We start from the raw sequence: 17,497 nt of genomic DNA on the forward strand, positions 1-17,497 counted from the left end.
TGTGCTCATCTGAGCACATTTTTTTTTTAGCAGGATTACTGGTTGGGTGAGCCTATGTTTAGTATTTTTTTCATGTCTAGGAGTTGACTGATTGATATTACGTGTCTCGTGTACTGCAGTGTGGGATTGAATGACAAGACAGAAAAAAAGCAGAGATGCTGGGGCTTTACAGTTAATGGCCACAGGATTATGACGAGTTGTGAATGGTCGTGCACGGATTATTGCATCACAAGCTCATCTTGACATGCACAGAGGAGGGAATCTGTTGTGGGATGAAAAACGAATAAACAAGGAAAGCGAATGAACATCCTGAGCAAGAAGAATGGTATTTTCTATTGGTGTTTGTAGCTTTATTGTCACAGACAGGAGTCCAGAGAGGGTTTGCGTGGATTTTAATGTTCTTGTGCGAGAATCTGCTGAGTTTGTTTTCGGCTGATGCAAGCAGCCGGTGTTGTGACGATGAAGGCCTGTGTGCATCACTGCTGTTGCATCACACTCGAGGTGCAGCATCTTCATCCAGCTCCTCTTGTCTGCTGTTCTTCTGTTTTCACAAGGCCCTGGTGATCTTGGACTTTTGATTCTTTCTTCCTCAAGGAGAAAAGTGTGTTCAAAGAAGCTACAAGCTTTGCATTTCTGCATTCCAGTGCATTGCAGTCTTTTTGTAATGGAGAAAGCTTTCGCTCAATAAGTAATGAGCCTACACAGGGGCTCGTGATGTGGATCAGGAGAACGCGCCATGGCACTTCATCCAGAGCATCATATTCACTTCCTCCATTACGTTTGGGTTGTACCAACCACTCTGTGAGAGGGGGGCAAGGATGGATGCTGCTGTGAGGCTTCAGGGGATTAGAGGATTTACAGGGGAAAAGCTTCACTGAAGTTAAGCTTTGCAGAACAGGGAAATTAAATAGAACAATTTGCAAGATTGGGAATTTTTTTGGAACCGGAAACATCATGTGGTTCTTTTGAGTGTTTGCTATTTTGTGTGTGTGTGTGTGTGTATGTGTGGCTATGTGTGAAGTCCCTGAGGTTTTTTATTTTTTTATTCAGATTTACTGAGCTCATAGGTGTGATGAATGGTCTCCTGTCCTCACATCCCTCACGGTTCTGCAGAGACATATGTGTTAGCATCCAGTGTGGACGAATAATTGTGTCAGCGATTGCGAGAATTGTTATTTAAAGATCAGAGCTGAGAAAACAAAGCTTGAAATTACATCAAATGAGCCTCATCAAGAACCTTATTTTTTTTATTCATAAAGAAGTATATTTATAGATTTTTTGTCTAATAATGGAACATTATAACACTTTGAATTTGGATGATGTCCTTGAAATCAAATGTTCTATCCAACCTTTCTTTTTTTCTGATGCAGGACTGAGGCCAACACCTGAAATCCAGCTGTCACTCCTAAGTCTCCTCTTCACAGCTCCATCCATCCATCTCCATTCTTTGCATCTCTTCTCTCTGTTCCCACCAGTCTCTTTCTCTCTCCACCCCCATCCCCTTCCCGACCCTCAGCCTCCCTCATGCCTAAGAACAGCAAGGTGACGCAGCGCGAGCAGAGCAATGAGCACGTCACTGAGTCGGTGGCCGACCTGCTCGCCCACGAGGAGCCGCTGGACTACAAGAGCAGCTCCCTGAACGTTGGAGGGGCAGCAGGGAAGAAGGCCCCGCAGAGAGAGGTGCCCGAGAACGATGGGCGTCCTGCCTGGAACAGCAAGCTCCAGTACATCTTGGCCCAGGTGGGCTTCTCTGTGGGACTGGGCAACGTGTGGCGCTTCCCTTACCTGTGCCAAAAGAATGGAGGAGGTGAGTTGGAGGCAAATCTGTAAGTCTCTCTGTGAGCTACATATGGTCATGTTAACGGGAACTATAGATAACCACACATAAAATGTAAGTTAAAATAAGACAGTGCCATTTATGTAGCCTTGTGCCTCTACAACATTGTTCAATTCACAATAGACAGTTTAACAAAAAACTAAACTAAACGAAGTGATGTAGAAGAACCAGAGATACAGTCACTTCACGTTGTTACAACCTGGTATCTACATTACCCACAATACAACCTGAGCACTATCACTTCAGTCAGAGATTAAAATGTATGTGTGCTATGCTACTGCAGTTAATTCAGCGACTAGACTCAAGTAGTCTACTCGATATTATCAACTCATCAGTGGAATTAAATTGTTATAGTATGATAAAAGCTGTGTAATTGTTTCTTTCATCCATCCATGCATCCATTTACCATCCATTATCTACACCGCTTATCCTTTTGAGGGGCGTGGTGGGGTGGGAGCCAGTCAGCTGATAGTGGGTGAGAGATGGGGCACTATCATGTCACCAGTGTAGTTGCTTTTATCCACATTTATTATTCAAAAAATAATAATTACAAAAGGAGAATTAGTAACATAAATTCCTTTTTCACAAGTTAATATTTCGATTCTGCTTATTTGTATTGTCTTTGAACGTGCTGCTCTGTCCTATTTAACATGAGTGATTTGAAATTTCTCAGACGTAAAATAAAGTCAGCTTCTTGTTTGTCTTCTCTCGGTTGAACTTTAGCATCTGATTGACCGCGATCATCACAAACATTGCATTTTCCACCCGGCACAGAACTAACAGGAGAGCGCTGCAGTGAAGGAGAGATTCCAAAAATAGCTTCACCATTGATTATTACTGGCGGCAGGGCCAGGCCCAGCAGAACCGATACTCTAATGAACAGAGGAGAGCTCGATACAAAAATGAGTGTAACTGTACACAGAGGGAGTTTTAGTTTTGTAATCTGAGGCGTACACAGTGTAAACCATGTGTTCACTGTTGCTGAAGAACATCGTGTCACGACAGACGTGATGCTGCCTCCATCAGACTGAGTGATTTCAGCTTTATGGCCCATGTCTGATTTATATGCAGGATTTACTGTCTGCAGGGAGGCGTCGGTGGGAGTAGACTCACTCCCGAACCGGTCAGGTTGTGCGGCCTGGCGAGCGGCCATTTTTCACTGTGTAATTTGCTGCCAGACAGCAAATTACAGACACATTAAAAGGTCTGTGTGATTAGGAGTTATCGCTGTGTGGGCTCCTCTCTGCTTTCTTTGGTCACCTTCCCTCATCGGCCTTTCTCTTTTCTGTTTTATCACCCTCTATCATTTTTCCCCCTGTTTCATCTGTATGCCAGAGACTCTGTTATACATCATATTTATCACACGCTCTAATTTTAATATCCTATGATGAAGTGGATTTGTGAGTGAGTGAGTGCTTGAGTAAGTTGTCATCCGAGGCCTAAAACTCCTCCCTGTCATTTCCTTCTTGATTCATCCGTTCACGTCTGTGCCTCATTACTCCTCCCACTAATTCCTACTTCTGATGTATTAATAGTAGTAGTGCATGTTTGTCTGCTATAAGTCTTTATATCCCGGATGATGACTCACCCTTCACAGAAAAAAAAAAGTTCTCCTGATTACGCCTCCCTGGATTAAGCTGCATAGAGACACATTTGGATTTCCATCAAAATTAGAAATGTACTTTAAAGAATATTAATCAGTTTACTTTGGATATTTACATCATTCAGAAGCTGGGTGGGTAAATATATTGTAACTTGCTGAATCCCTTTATCACATTTTTCAGGTTAGATTAATTGAAAACTGTTTAATCACTGCACTAGTCCTGAAGATATTAATACACAAATACAAAGAACCTAAACTCATCTCTTAGGAAACTTTCTACAAGGGGTAGTTGCTTGGTTGGTTGGTTGGTTGCTTGGTTGGTTGGTTGGTTGGTTGGTTTGATAGCAGGGTTACTGGAGGGGTGGGACATGGCCAAGAAAGAAATCGTAACATTTTGAGGTGTTTCTTGAGATTTTCACCAATTTCATACCAACTGATATCTGGGGCTCTTTGTGATGTTTCTATTGTATTGTATTGTTTTTTTTAATCAGGAGCATTTCCAATACTCATTCTGTACTGTGTATATTTTTCCAGACATTTTCATTTTTCTGGTGTGTTCTGCTGAACATTTTCCTGAACACTTTGATTTAATTCCTATGACAGCTCAATCTCAATCTGATGGTTATAGAGGTTTATTAGTTTTGTTAATTCATTCATTAATATTTAGGGGACACATTTTACATCACATACCTCATGTAGTGAGTGTACTATGGTAAGCTCATTTTTAAGCCATCATGTTTTTCAGGTGCCTACCTGGTCCCCTACTTCATCCTCCTCCTCCTCATTGGCATCCCGCTCTTCTTCTTGGAGCTGGCGGTGGGTCAGAAGATACGACGTGGGAGCATCGGTGTGTGGAACTACGTGTGTCCCAGTCTGGGTGGAATAGGGATGTCAAGTCTGATGGTAAAGGAAGCAGCAGACATTGATTTTTCTGTAATTGTTTATCTATCATCACTGTAGCTGTGAGCTGAAGACTGCAATATTCTGCACTGTCGCAGAAAAGCAGTTTGACGGCAGTGTGGTGGAAAGAGAAAGTATCCATCCATCCATCTATCTATCTATCTATCTATATATATATATATATCCATCCATCCATCCATCTATCTTATATCACTATCATACCTCATATATATGTATGTAACTTTATATGTAGTATTGTATGTAGAAGCTAAACAACCAATTTTACAGTAAAAGACAGGATAGAGTTACATCTCGAGTCGCCATAACAACCATCACACTTCCTCAGCCTCTCTTGGGGCGTATGGCAGGTATTGGCGTGTCGGAGAGGGAAAGGTAGCCTTTCTTCAGAGTTGTGCTGCTCGCACAGAAGTAGCTATAAATATCTCATGGAAGATCAGTGTTGAAAAGAGAGCACTTTAATTATTCATGCTTCCCTCAACCTTATTTAGCTCCTGAATGTCCTGGCTGGCAGGACTGCTCAGAAGACTGATGGCAACATGACGTGTAGAAAGCCGCCTCATTAGCATACTTCTTTCACTTCGTCCTGATTCTGAGATGAAATGTTGGCAGAAAACCTGATTCATTCGTAATTTATGTTAATGTATGCTGGCTCTTAATGTCACACAACAGAGTGTGTAGGCTGCTGTAAAACTACAATGGAATAGATAACAACCATCCATCTATCTTTCTTATCTATTTTTTCTATCTAGGTGTGTGGCTTTGTGGGTCTCTACTATAACGTGATCATTGGCTGGAGCATCTTCTACTTCTTCCAGTCCTTCCAGTATCCTCTGCCATGGAGCGACTGTCCAATCAGAAAGAACGGGACACTTGCCAGTAAGTGACAGTGAAGAATAGGCAAAGCAAGTTTATTTGTGTTTGTTTGTTAGTTAGCAGGATTACGCAAAAACTACTCCAACTCTTTTTTCTATTACCTAAATTAGACAGATTGTGTTAACTTCATAATTCGATGGAAGTAATTCAGATTAAAAACCCCTGGATTTCAATGGATTGGTAGATACGATAACATCAGCCCAGCCAAGAGACACTCAGCATATGTCTGACCCAGCAAAGGACAGAGGCTCTGTGCGTCTCATAGATGTGTAACCAGTGTAACAGGGAAAGCATGGTGATTCAACCAGACAGTAACAATAATTATGCGGAGGACATATTGAATTCAGAAGATTTAGTTTGTCATACATCTAGAAGAAGTTTTTTTCCTGTATGTGAAGCTGTAGCGTGTTTCCATGCAGGTTGTTTTAGTCTTTGTGCATCGGTTTAAATAAATCTGCACCATCCTGCAGAATAATGTTGAGAATCGCACTCAGCCACACAATATATATCATTTCCTCAAGGTAACAGCAGAATATATTGTGTGTGCACTGACTAGATCTCAGGTGTTGTGAATTGGAGGTTCATGCTTTGCATAGCAAGCACACAGATGACCTTGTTTAGCTCACTTGCGTCTGACGGTGTGTAAACCAGCCGAGAATTGAGATATTGACTCTGAGCAAACATTGTCGATTCAATTACTTTACTGCCCTTGTCATCTTCCTGCTGAATCTTCACACCTCCACTTCTTTTCCCTTCGATACTCATTATCAGCTGAACTAAACCTCTGCCTCTGTCCGACTGTAAAACTCACAGTTGTGGAGCCCGAGTGTGACAAAAGCTCAGCCACGACTTATTTCTGGTACCGACAAACCCTGAACACGACCAGCACGATCGCAGAGAGCGGCGGCCTCAACGTCAAAATGACCCTGTCTCTGTTGGTGGCCTGGATCATCGTCTGTCTCGCCGTCATTAAAGGAATCGCCTCCTCTGGGAAGGTAGTGGAGTGATGGTATGATAAGAGAAAATTATGAAAGAACAGCACTGGTCTACCTTTCCTAAATAAGTTTTCCCTCTCATGGTTTACAGGTGATGTACTTCAGCTCTCTTTTCCCCTACGTGGTGCTCTTTTGTTTCCTTGTGAGGGGGTTAATGCTGAAGGGATCGGTGGATGGTATCGCTCACATGTTCACTCCCAAGGTTTGTTTTTCTCAATATGAATATTTAATAATATATGAAGTGTATATGTACCAATACAATACAATACAATACACCAAATACTTATACCTTGTATCTCACAGCTGGAGAAGATGTTGGAGCCCCAGGTTTGGAGGGAAGCAGCCACCCAGGTGTTTTTCGCCCTGGGTCTGGGCTTTGGAGGAGTGATAGCTTTTTCCAGTTACAATAAGATAGACAACAACTGTCATTTTGATGCTGTGCTCGTCTCAGTCATCAACTTCCTGACCTCCATTCTAGCCACGCTGGTGGTGTTTGCTGTGCTGGGCTTCAAGGCGAACATCATGAACGAAAAGTGTGTCGTCGAGTGAGTACAACGCTTGCAGAGGCAGGAGTCAAAGTATAATGCTCATATTCAAGTTCTTAATTTTAATTTGGTTTATAACTAAAAGACAAAATGACTGCTGTGAAAAGAAACGATTGGACAAATCAGAAATAATGTCTGTATGTATGGGCCAATTCATCCACCAGTTATTAAAACATTTTTGGACCATATAGACCAATCAAACAACCAATCTTAAATGTTGATAGTAAAACAAGAAATCAAAGGAATAATTTTATCAGCATGAAACCGGTAACCCTGGGTCAAAACAAGTCCTGACAGAGAAAATACTGGAAGTAAGAATGACTGGAGGAAGTATGTGCTAGCTTAATGAATGATCTGATACGAATAAATATGTTTTACATAATAAATCCAGAGCCCTACATTATACTGACGGTTTTGAGTAAATAACTCCGAGAGCTTATAGTGAAATTTGCCGCTCCAGTGTAATTCCACCACTTTATATCACAACACAATATTTGGCTTTTCAAATTTCTTACATTGCTTATGTTTCAAGGAATTCTGAGAAGATCCTGGGGTACCTCAACTCAAACGTCCTGAGTCATGATCTCATCCCTCCGCACATGAACTTCTCCCATCTCAGCACATCAGACTATGCTGAGATGTATGGGGTCATCAAGGCAGTCAAAGAGGGCGGCTTCGCCCAGCTGGGTCTGGAGCCTTGTGTCCTTGAGGACGAGCTCAACAAGGTGAGTCTTAGAAAGTCTGTTTCTGTGGACGTGATCCATGATCCATGTTCATGACTCTTGACTCCTATGACTCCATCTCTCTTCAGGCTGTCCAGGGCACCGGCCTGGCTTTCATCGCCTTCACAGAGGCCATGACCCATTTCCCAGCATCTCCATTCTGGTCAGTCATGTTCTTCTTCATGCTCATTAACCTCGGCCTGGGCAGCATGATTGGAACCATGACCGGCATCACTACACCCGTACTCGATGCCTACAAAGTCCAGAAGGAGCTTTTCACAGGTATCCAATATATATTTTTAGCTTAAACTCCTTACTCAGCACTTAAATAGGATTATAGCACATTTGGTAATGGGATGCATTAGGCTTTGTAAAGCGCATCAACAGCAAAACAAAACAACAAGCAAAGAAACCCATTGAAAATAAAATGTTTTTCAATTAATTACCCAATTGTTCTTCTTTGTGTTTCTTTCAGTGTGTTGCTGCATTGTCGCCTTCCTGTGTGGCCTGTTGTTCGTTCAGCGCTCAGGGAATTACTTTGTCACCATGTTTGATGATTACTCTGCTGGTCTGCCTCTCACTGTCGTTGTCATCCTGGAAAATGTGTCTGTCGCTTGGATTTACGGTACTAAAAGGTACATCTAACGTTGTGTATCGTCATGTCTTTGGATACTCAAACCTGAGTCATGAAGTCAAAGCATTCATCTGAAAGGTATTAAATAAGTATAAAATGTATTAAGGGACATCACTGTAACTTTTTTTGCTCTTCTGTCTCAGGTTCATGCAGGACCTGGAGGACATGTTGGGTTTCCGACCATGCATTATCTATTTCTACCTGTGGAAATATGTCTCCCCGTTCTGCCTCATCATTCTCATCTCAGCCACTGTCATAGAGATGGCCATCAGCCCACCAGGATACAACGCCTGGGTCGAAGAGCTGGTCAGTCAGTATGTGTGTGTGTGTGTGTGTGTGTGTGTGTGTGTGTGTGTGTGTGTGTGTGTGTGTGTGTGTGTGTGTGTGTGTGTGTTTGTGTTGACAGCCGAAATAGTGGAGCAGGAATCCAGATTCTTTACTTAAGCAAAAGTAGCAGTAGCTTCATTTAAAAATACTGCATAGAGCTGCTTAGAGCTAGTAACTAAGAAATGTAGTGAAGTATACAAGAAAATAATTTAAAAAAAACACATTTTGTACTGAATGGCTGCTGTTGTTGAGGAGTCAGTCGTCCACTAATTAGACATCTGTCGAAGTGTCCTTGGGCCAGTTCCTGAAACCCAAATTATGTGAGTGAAGTGTGATAGAGAAATGACTGCACATAAATGCAATGTAAGAATGTGTTTTTCTGTGAAAGGCAAAAAAAATGTACTGTGCTTTTAGTGGTCAGGTCAGCGGTTTGATTCCAGTCCTGACCATTCCTTATGCCAAAGTGTCCTTGGGCAAGATACTGAACTCCAAATTGCCCCTTCGCATAGAGAAAGTACTGCATGCAGATGCGCTGTATGAATATGTGTGTGAATGAGAAGTTATCGAGACTAGAAAAGCTCTATATAAATACAGTCCATTAACCATTTCAGTTTTCATTCTGTTTTCCATCTACAGAGCCTTTTTGGAAAAAAATATTTTTTTCCAAGTTCCTCCCTCTCACTTGACACTCTTTCAATGTTTGCAGGCTCAGGAACGTTTCCAGAGTTACCCTCCCTGGGCACTTGCCATGTGCTTCGCTCTAATCGTTGTGGCCATGCTTCCTGTCCCCATCGTCTTCATCGCTCGTCACTTCAACTTGATGTCCGATGGCTCCAACAAGCTGTCTGTCTCCTATCGTAAAACCATGATGAAGGACATCTCTAACCTGGAGGAGCAGGATGAGGCCAGATCTATCCTCGGCGCCAAACCCGGTGAGGCGCCATCATCAGCCCCAGCACACAAAGCATACCTCACTCCTGGAGAGAACAAACCCCTGGACCCGAACTCCCTGTCTCCAAACAGCTGTTACGGTACAAGCTACCAAAATGCTGCCATCAGTCCCACCACGCCAACAACACCGACCACGCCTGTCATGCCAGAGTCCGACTCCTGACTGCTGTCCAAACATCCAGTCCTGTAGCACAGTTGACCTTTCAGCCATAAAGTCTCCACCAGGGGTCACTGCAGCTCCAAGAGTCCCCACCACTGCCCTGCTAACGCCACTAAACTGTATGTAGTCGCCTAATTTATCTGAGCACACACATCCCAAAAACAAATTCTCCATGGTTTCCATGTAGGCAGTACGGAGATATACGTCAAAAACAGAAGGGAAAAAAAGACAAAATTCACTCTTAACAGTGACACACTGTATACAGCACTATTCTGTTTGTATTTGAAATCACAGTATTTATGTGCTTGAGCTGAACGTCTGTGATCTGCTTTTCTTTGCCTTAGTATAAGGACCCTCAGCAGACATAGCCCCCTCACATTATAATGCACACCCCTGTGCAGGGGATCTGAAAGAACGAATGTAGTGGAGCTTGTGTGGTTCTGCTGAGTGAACTGGGTTTTCACTGCAGCAGAGGCACTGAGAGGCCGAAATGAATGTGCGTATAAGGTTTAGTGTTGTATAGATACTGTGCGTCAAAGCCATACAGCTTAACACAGATTAAGTTCTTTTCTATTAGAGAATATGCAGTGATTTCACCATGTCTACATTGAGCTCTGTTCTGCTCAATATATATATACAACTGTGCTGTAGAAAATCACTCATTTCAGTTTGTCCGACAAGGAGAAAAAGAACACAACAAAAAACTTGAACAGGAAGCACAGCTTTGTTTTTGTTGCTTCTTTGGTGCAGCTCTGACAAAATGACAATGCTACAAAAGCACAAAAGAGATTTTACATATTTATAATGCACAAGCAAATTTACCTATTATTTTAAAAATGTATCCATGTAAAGAATTAAAATAATTGCTGTCTTTAACCAGGTCAGACACAATGATGAAGCAATATATAGCACAAAATAAAATGCACAAACTATATTCTTTATGGACGAAAATTATAACAAACACGTAAAACAAAAATCAGCAATGGACCTAAAGATATATGAAGTTAAATATATATTTAATTAATATTAAACTCATATTTTGATAGTATGAACTTCTCAATGCCTTAGACTCCTCACATGTTCATGCTTGTACACGGGCAAAAAATAAATACATGAATATAACACAAATGTGCAAATGTTCTGTATATTTGTGAAATATTACTGGACGTGCAGCACCAGGTTTCCTCTTTGATAAAGGTCTTTGACTCCTGACAAAGTTAAGACAGTCAAAGGAAGCACATATAAGTTCATGTTGCATATAAGAGAGTACTTTTCTTTATTTTTGTTCAAAACAATGGTGTTAAAAGCGGACAGTGTTTATATTCCTGTATATTTCCAGTGTATGTAGGTGTAATGAATAACAAAGATTTATCTTTTACAAGTGACCAGTATATAAATATCTGTATATTTTCATCTTATGTAGCCTAAAACTTAATGAGGTTGTATATTTTAAGATTTATCTATTTTGTAGTTTGATGTGAAAACACTGCGGGCGGTTGGAAGTGATGTGTTTGTGTTTGTGTGTGTGTGTGTGTGTGGTTGCACCTCATGTTCAGTGATGTCCGCTCACCTGTCTCCACTTTAGGTTAACTGGTCTACTTGTTTGTAGCCACACTAGCAGTTAAGCACAAATTGCTCTTAGTTCATGACACAATACCTATGAAATAATCACATTAAACAACAAGGAACATTTCCACAGGAGCTCAGGTTTGTATATTTTCAACTTGCATGCACATGTCCTCATCTAAATTTCTGTGAGAAACTTTATCCTCGACACGTTGCACACCTCACACTGCCCTCAGGCCAAACCTTGTGTTTGGGGTAGTAGTGGTAAATCTGACAATATCAAAACTGTCCCACTCAGAAACATTGTGTGTCACTAGTGTGGCTACAAACTTTAAGTCTTGTTTAGTTTCTCGTGCTGTTTTAGTTTGTGTGACCCAGGTATTTCCTGTTGAGGGTGTATCATGTAGATCTATCTGTTGTTCAAGTCTGTAAATAATCTTGTATAACCAAATTATTAGGAGGATGGATTTTATTCATGTGGTGTATATCAATGTCTTAAAAAGTAGGCTAACTGTTTTAGCATTAAATGTTACATGAAGTAATAATGAATGTGATTGATTGATTTTTTTTTTTTTGTCACTGCAATAAAAAAGTTTTGTTGTCATCATCGCAGTAAGTCTGAGGTCGGTATAAAAGCAATATCAACAGAATCAATGAAGGAGATGTTAACGCCTGAGTGTCAGTTTAACACAATGATTAGGAATCACCCCTCAAATCCAAAGGGATGTTGTGACTCTTCTTTCTGGAGTGTGTTGTGAAAACTAAGTTTCAATCTTGGTCCAAAAAAAATTCAGTTGAATGAAAAACAGGAGAAGTCAACTTGAAGGCAACAGAGTTTTATTGTCGACAAGAAAACCCGAGAGCATTCAGTAGTGAGCCTGAGCAGCACCAGAGAAGAACTCGGTCTAACAGTGGTGTGGTTCCATCTATATATATACATATAAACCCTTAGAGGCCACACCTGTGGTCTATCATTACATCATGGCCTAAGCCCATAGGTTACTTTGGCCAGCTTTTGGGACTTCCCACTTGAAGTTCACTGTTTTGCACAGACATGTTTCTTTTTCCTTTAAACAGTTTTGATTATTCTTGACATCATTATCTTCTGTTTAATCAGTTTACTATTTTTTTAAAAGATATTGTGATTACTCTTGACACCATTATGTTTCAGTTTTGTCAGATTGCCTTTTTTAAAAAGATTATTATTTCTTCACACAAGTTATACATACACATCATATTGTTTGATAAACACAGAGTATATGGTTCGATTCGTAATCATTGTGTTAAACTTGTTTTAATCATTAGCAAAGTATGTTTCAACACACATTAGATTGAAGTGCAGATTAAAGGTATATAGTGACATTCATACGTGACATAGTATAGTGACCAAGAATTATACTACAAGTGTGTGTGCGTGTGTGTGTGTGTGAGTGTGTGTGTGTGTGAGTGTGTAGTAGACTTCTTCTTATTACCTGTGGGTGCAGGGCCTAATTAAGCTCCCATCTGAACCATTGTCTGTACAGGAGACACATTTAGAAATGTCCCTTTACAGCTTCACTCTCCTTCCTCAGTCACATTATGATTGTACGATACTGACAATTACTGTAAAAAAATAAATACAAACAAATACAATTGTGCACATCATTTAAAATAATAAAAATAAAGAAATGACATGTTGCTGTTGGATACGTGAATTTTTCTGGTGGTTATATGTATATATATTTGTTTCCACTTTCTTTAACATTGTGAGATGTTAATAAAATACAATAAAAAAGATAAATTTCATTTATTTTTATATTTAAATTTTCCCTTATCAAATACAGAGAACTAGAACATTTGGCCATTTGCCCCAAAGTAGCCGGATAGAGCCAAGTGCCAGGAAGCCACAAGCTGCTCATGTGTTAGCATGAGCTGGACAAGTGCACAGAGATACAGTATATTACAGTGCCAGTAACAGACTGATAAAATCAAAGGGATGAAAAGCACATAGCTGAGCAAAAGGAATAAATCATAAAATAAACAATGCATAGTAGTTTCTTACAAGAAACTTGGATGTGAATAAACTTGCACTGGGTGTTTATAAACCTCTGAATCCTTCATCATCTGTCCTGTGTCAAATCACAGATCCTGATGGAACATTTGTCTCCGAGCCAGAAGCCTGGATACAGCTGCTCCGTGAATTCAGCCTCCATCTTGTAAAGAAAGATCATACTGTCCGACACCTCGTAGAAGGACAGAGTCCCCTCCTTGAACTTCAGATAAACCCCGATCCTGTGATGATGGGGGCACCTTGTGAGCTGAACACTGTTGCTGTTGTGACTCACTGAGTAGTGTGCAGATCGATCAAGGCTCCAGGAGTTCGCATTTGCCCCAAAGGCAGACAGCTTTGTCCGGGATTTTCTTTCCATACCTTTGTAGACGAGTGCGATCTCCACCTTGTCGCCTTCCACCTCGATTTCATAGTAGCAGCGCTCGGCCTGCAGTCCCTCTCTGCACAGCACCTGCCGCCGGTGGATAAACCTCTCCGGGTGGCGGAATGGTGGAACCGAGCTCCTTGATATCTGAGTGTTCGGCTTGACCTCTTTGTCTCCCCCAGACACGACCAGGTCCTCGTGAGCCGTGGTGGGGTCCAGGGTGAGCTCACATGCATCTGAGGTCGTGGAAGAGAAAGATGTGAGGTGAAACAGCACAGTTGAGGTGGACTATGGTGGAGCCCAGTGCAGATAAGTGGACTGTATGAGACGAGAAACTCACAGTGGAGAAACTCTGCTCTGGTCGTCGGCTCCTCGGTCTGTTCGGTCAGGGAGCTGTCACCTGCTGAGGAATCTGTGAGACGACATCACAACTGAAAAATCACAATAGTTGTTCTAGTCACATCGTACAGTATATTTCTTAAAGGTTCAGTGTGTAGAATTTTGTGATATCTAGTGTTTCATGATGCAGCTGAACACCGCTCACCTCATCCTCTCTTTCCAAACATGAAAAAGAACCTGTGGTAGCTTCAGTTGTCATTAAAACTCAAAAGGTGTTTAGTTTGTTCAGTCTGGACTAATGTAAAAAACATGGTGGCCTCCGTAGAGAAGACTCTCTCAATGTAAATATAAAGTATTTAAATATAAAGGGCCTTTTCTGGGGTAAAGAAAATACAATTTGTACAATTTAGATGAAATGAACTAGTGAAAACATCATGAGGATTATTCTACATTAAATATCTGCCAATAGTTCCCTTTCACCTAAATCTTACACACTGGACCTTTAAGTTAGGAGTAAATTGTAAAATATCTGAAGTTTTTGATTATTATTCCTTAATGACATATAACATTATGACCTGTGGAATAAATTCTAATAACACATGGTACAAGGTCTTGTGTGACAAATTGTGCTGTTTATAGTGACCTACAGTTGTCTGCTGTGGTTTCAGCCATGCACGTGTGTGTGTGTGTGTGTGTGTGTGTGTGTGTGTGTACAAATCAGGCTTTAAATGTGTTTCAGGACGTTTTATAAGATGGTGGAATTACATTAATCCACAGAAATCATTCTTCTTCATTTCAAATATAAGAATATTTGTAGAAGATTAATACAAACTGTTGGACTGTGAGACACTAGCTTCATGTTCATGCTCCAAGTCTGTGTCCTCTGTCTCCTCTTCTGATTCCTGTTGCTCTCCTCTGTCAGCTACAATCAACACAGTCACAAATAGTCAAAAAAAAAACCACTGTGATCAGGGACAATATTTCCATATGTCAACAAAGACACCAACCATTCACAGAAATTGAAGAAAATGAATAGTGGCAAAATTCCTCCAGCTGCCTCCCGAGCAATTCCACAGCTCCCTTTGTGAGCTGGAAGGGGAGGAGTCGATCCTCTGAGACCTCGTCTACCGGGTGGAGGTAGTCTTCTTCAAAGAGACGCTGCAGTGACGGCCATTTCTGCGAAGGGAAAACAAGTGAGGAACAGGCACAGGCATGGGGACATCTTCGAAGACACAGGTGTGATCACAGTACCTGCAGGAAACAAACATTGCTGTCCATCCGTGCAAGACGATCCAGCTCGTCATCCCGCTTCTCCATCTCCTCCATCTCGGCCTCCAGGGTCTGCACGGAGACGTGAACCTTAGCCTCCACCGCCTCCCCCTGAGCTTCAATCAGATCCCTCACTGAGAGGTAATGTCTCTGCAGGGAGTCAATGACACTGACCAGCACGGCTTCACAGTAGTCTGCCGTTTGTCTCACCTCCTCCTGTTTTATACACACACAGGTGAGCGGGATCCATGTAACTGTATCTGGGTCCATTCATACAAACAGTATGAAGATCACACGGTCACACGTGCTCCTCACCTGAATCTGTTCCAGGATCTCCTTCAGGTTTCTACATTTCCTCTTCTGATGGTGCAGAATCTCTCTGGACTTTTTCTGGATCTTCATCAGCTCCTTCTGTAATGTGTGTTTAACACGTGGACACAGTTGTTTGAATCCTGTCGGTTCAGCAATGCAACCTTTTAATAAAGCTGTCATGTATGTGATATGTTGTCATAGTTTTGTGTGCTCTGACCATTGCTTTGATTTGGTTTGTTTGCTTTTTGCTCTGATCTACAAAATTTCATTAATGACATTTACTTCACTAAGAACATGAATATAACATTTGATTTGTTCTTATGCAGAAGAGCTCAATGCAGCTTGATGCGCATCAAGGAGCTCCGGTGATGAACAGTATCAACGTTAACATGAGCAATTTTCTCACACAGCCCCCCAACTCATCTCCTTACCTCCCCACCTCACATCACCCATTCCACCCATGTCCATAAAAGGCCAGAGTTGCTGTCTCTATCTCAGGTTGTGTTCCTATGCCTTGCCTCTTGACCTCTGCTCTAAGTCAGAGAAGAGTTGGAGCCCCTCTGTTTGGGACCTTTGATTTAGATAGAAAAGTCCCTGAGCGCAGTTACAATTTACCACTAGTTTACCCTTTATCAGTAACCTGGCCTTGGGTATTGCTGGGGGCCGATGAGTATGTTATTATATCCGGTAAACAAATAATAGATGTCTTGTGTGAGGATATCTGACCCTCAACCTTGCTCCCGTGGGGATACGCAGGCCTCAATGAGATGTGCGGAAGACACCATAACTAATCGGAACTAAAGTAGAAGTTCTTTCACAACTCCTAAGATGTTATTCCCAAGTCTGTACGACAAAGACATTTAATTCAGGCTTGATATTTTACACTTTAACCATAAATTTCACAATGAATAACTATAAATAATACAAAACATATTTCTAATTTGAATAAACTGACAGCTCACCCTCAGGTCACCCACTCAGTGTGTCTGATGATCATAGCCCCCCAACACCCTCTGACCCCGGGTGCATCACTGACGATGAGTCCAAGTCACAGACTGTTTCCAGAAACTCTAGGGGCAACTTCTCCTGTTGTTTACCTCCATGAAGCTGCAGCACAGAATGAACCGCAGTGATTCAGACTTATACTTCCGCTTTCCTAATGTTGAGGCTGAGGGGCCTTTCTGTCAGGGCTCTGGAGATTCAAAGCTTCTTCCCCTCTTTTAAATCTCTACTAAATCTCTCTTCTCGTGTGTGATACTGTTTGTTAGTGTATGTGTGCTCTTTTGCTGAGTGATCATTAAATTGCTCTGAATAGTTTCTTGTTGTTTGCCTTCAGGTTTGAATTGTTTTACCCGCGAAGCACCTCCCAACTGTGTGTTGAAATGTGCTGTACGAATAGTTCATTGTGAAGTAAAGAAGGCTCGTGTGTGCAGCGGGTAAAGTCTCTTTTCTGTCTTTCTCACTTTAGAAAAAGAGTTTGTTTGAAATACCTGTTTCCTCCTCCGCTCCTCCCCCACGCAGCCGATCCTGTGTCCTCGGTGCTCCTGCGAAGCGCACACCGCACATATGATCTCCTCGTCGGTGCAGCAGTAAACATCCAGCGGGCTGTCGTGTTTGCGGCACCGAGCACTCCCCTCAGTCCCGGTGTCAGCGCGGCTCCTGCGGGGTGTCTGCGGGGTCCGTCCCGGTCCATCCTGTCGCTGCCTCCCCGGCGCGTCTCTCAGCAGCTCGGACAGAGAGGAGCTCATGACCCGCTGAGGCTGTGAAGGAAACATGCAGCTACACCCAGAACAGCTGCAGGGACAGATGCTGCCCTGCTCCTGACACCAGTGTCTGCACTTGTTCTGCATGCACCAGATGTGTCTGCGGGGGTTTTCTGCAGAGGTGGAATAACAGACTCAAGTTTACTTTCACTTCCTCAATCTGTAGTCAGGAAGTGAGTGTGACTGAAGTTTGTGAAGTGAACAAAGAAAGAGCAGAGGTGGTGGGGTGGTCGCTTCAGGAAAGATCGACTGATTTATCGGTTGCT

The 17,497-nt window shown here is 42.0% G+C and overlaps 2 protein-coding genes across 3 annotated transcripts; one reads left to right on the forward strand and one right to left on the reverse strand.

The window, feature by feature from the left end:
• The first annotated feature begins 1,378 nt into the window (after positions 1-1,378).
• LOC109628925 (sodium-dependent neutral amino acid transporter SLC6A17-like) lies at positions 1,379-9,707 on the forward strand. Its single transcript, XM_020086378.2, has 11 exons — positions 1,379-1,807; positions 4,186-4,343; positions 5,111-5,237; positions 6,048-6,229; positions 6,321-6,431; positions 6,533-6,774; positions 7,307-7,499; positions 7,586-7,778; positions 7,972-8,131; positions 8,274-8,436; positions 9,164-9,707. Exons 1-11 carry the CDS (start codon positions 1,525-1,527, stop codon positions 9,569-9,571), a joined length of 2,220 nt encoding a protein of 739 aa, XP_019941937.1. The 5' UTR covers positions 1,379-1,524; the 3' UTR covers positions 9,572-9,707.
• Positions 9,708-11,957: 2,250 nt separating this feature from the next.
• Positions 11,958-17,407, reverse strand: LOC109629086 (tripartite motif-containing protein 16-like protein). Of its 2 annotated transcripts, XM_020086563.2 has the most exons (7): positions 16,959-17,407; positions 15,472-15,567; positions 15,139-15,372; positions 14,895-15,063; positions 14,720-14,809; positions 13,889-13,960; positions 11,958-13,784 (listed from the first exon to the last, which is right to left on the reverse strand). In XM_020086563.2, exons 1-7 carry the CDS (start codon positions 17,316-17,318, stop codon positions 13,234-13,236), a joined length of 1,572 nt encoding a protein of 523 aa, XP_019942122.2. In that variant the 5' UTR covers positions 17,319-17,407; the 3' UTR covers positions 11,958-13,233. The 2 variants fall into 2 exon arrangements, with proteins under 2 accessions (XP_019942122.2, XP_069396016.1); XM_069539915.1 differs by lacking the exon at positions 14,720-14,809.
• Positions 17,408-17,497: the final 90 nt, after the last annotated feature.

The sequence above is a fragment of the Paralichthys olivaceus genome, chromosome 2 (assembly GCF_024713975.1).
Source record: "Paralichthys olivaceus isolate ysfri-2021 chromosome 2, ASM2471397v2, whole genome shotgun sequence".
Lineage (NCBI taxonomy): Eukaryota > Metazoa > Chordata > Actinopteri > Pleuronectiformes > Paralichthyidae > Paralichthys > Paralichthys olivaceus.

Coding starts and splice junctions, on each gene's coding strand:
- LOC109628925 (XM_020086378.2), top strand. CDS start 1,525: ATGCCTAAGAACAGCAAGGTGACGCAGCGCGAGCAGAGCAATGAGCAC. Junction 6,432..6,532: donor CTCACATGTTCACTCCCAAG/GTTTGTTTTTCT, acceptor TGTATCTCACAG/CTGGAGAAGATGTTGGAGCC. Junction 7,500..7,585: donor TTGAGGACGAGCTCAACAAG/GTGAGTCTTAGA, acceptor ATCTCTCTTCAG/GCTGTCCAGGGCACCGGCCT.
- LOC109629086 (XM_020086563.2), bottom strand. CDS start 17,318: ATGCAGAACAAGTGCAGACACTGGTGTCAGGAGCAGGGCAGCATCTGT. Junction 14,810..14,894: donor TTCTTCAATTTCTGTGAATG/GTTGGTGTCTTT, acceptor TGTTGATTGTAG/CTGACAGAGGAGAGCAACAG. Junction 13,961..14,719: donor TAGTGTCTCACAGTCCAACA/GTTTGTATTAAT, acceptor GTCGTCTCACAG/ATTCCTCAGCAGGTGACAGC.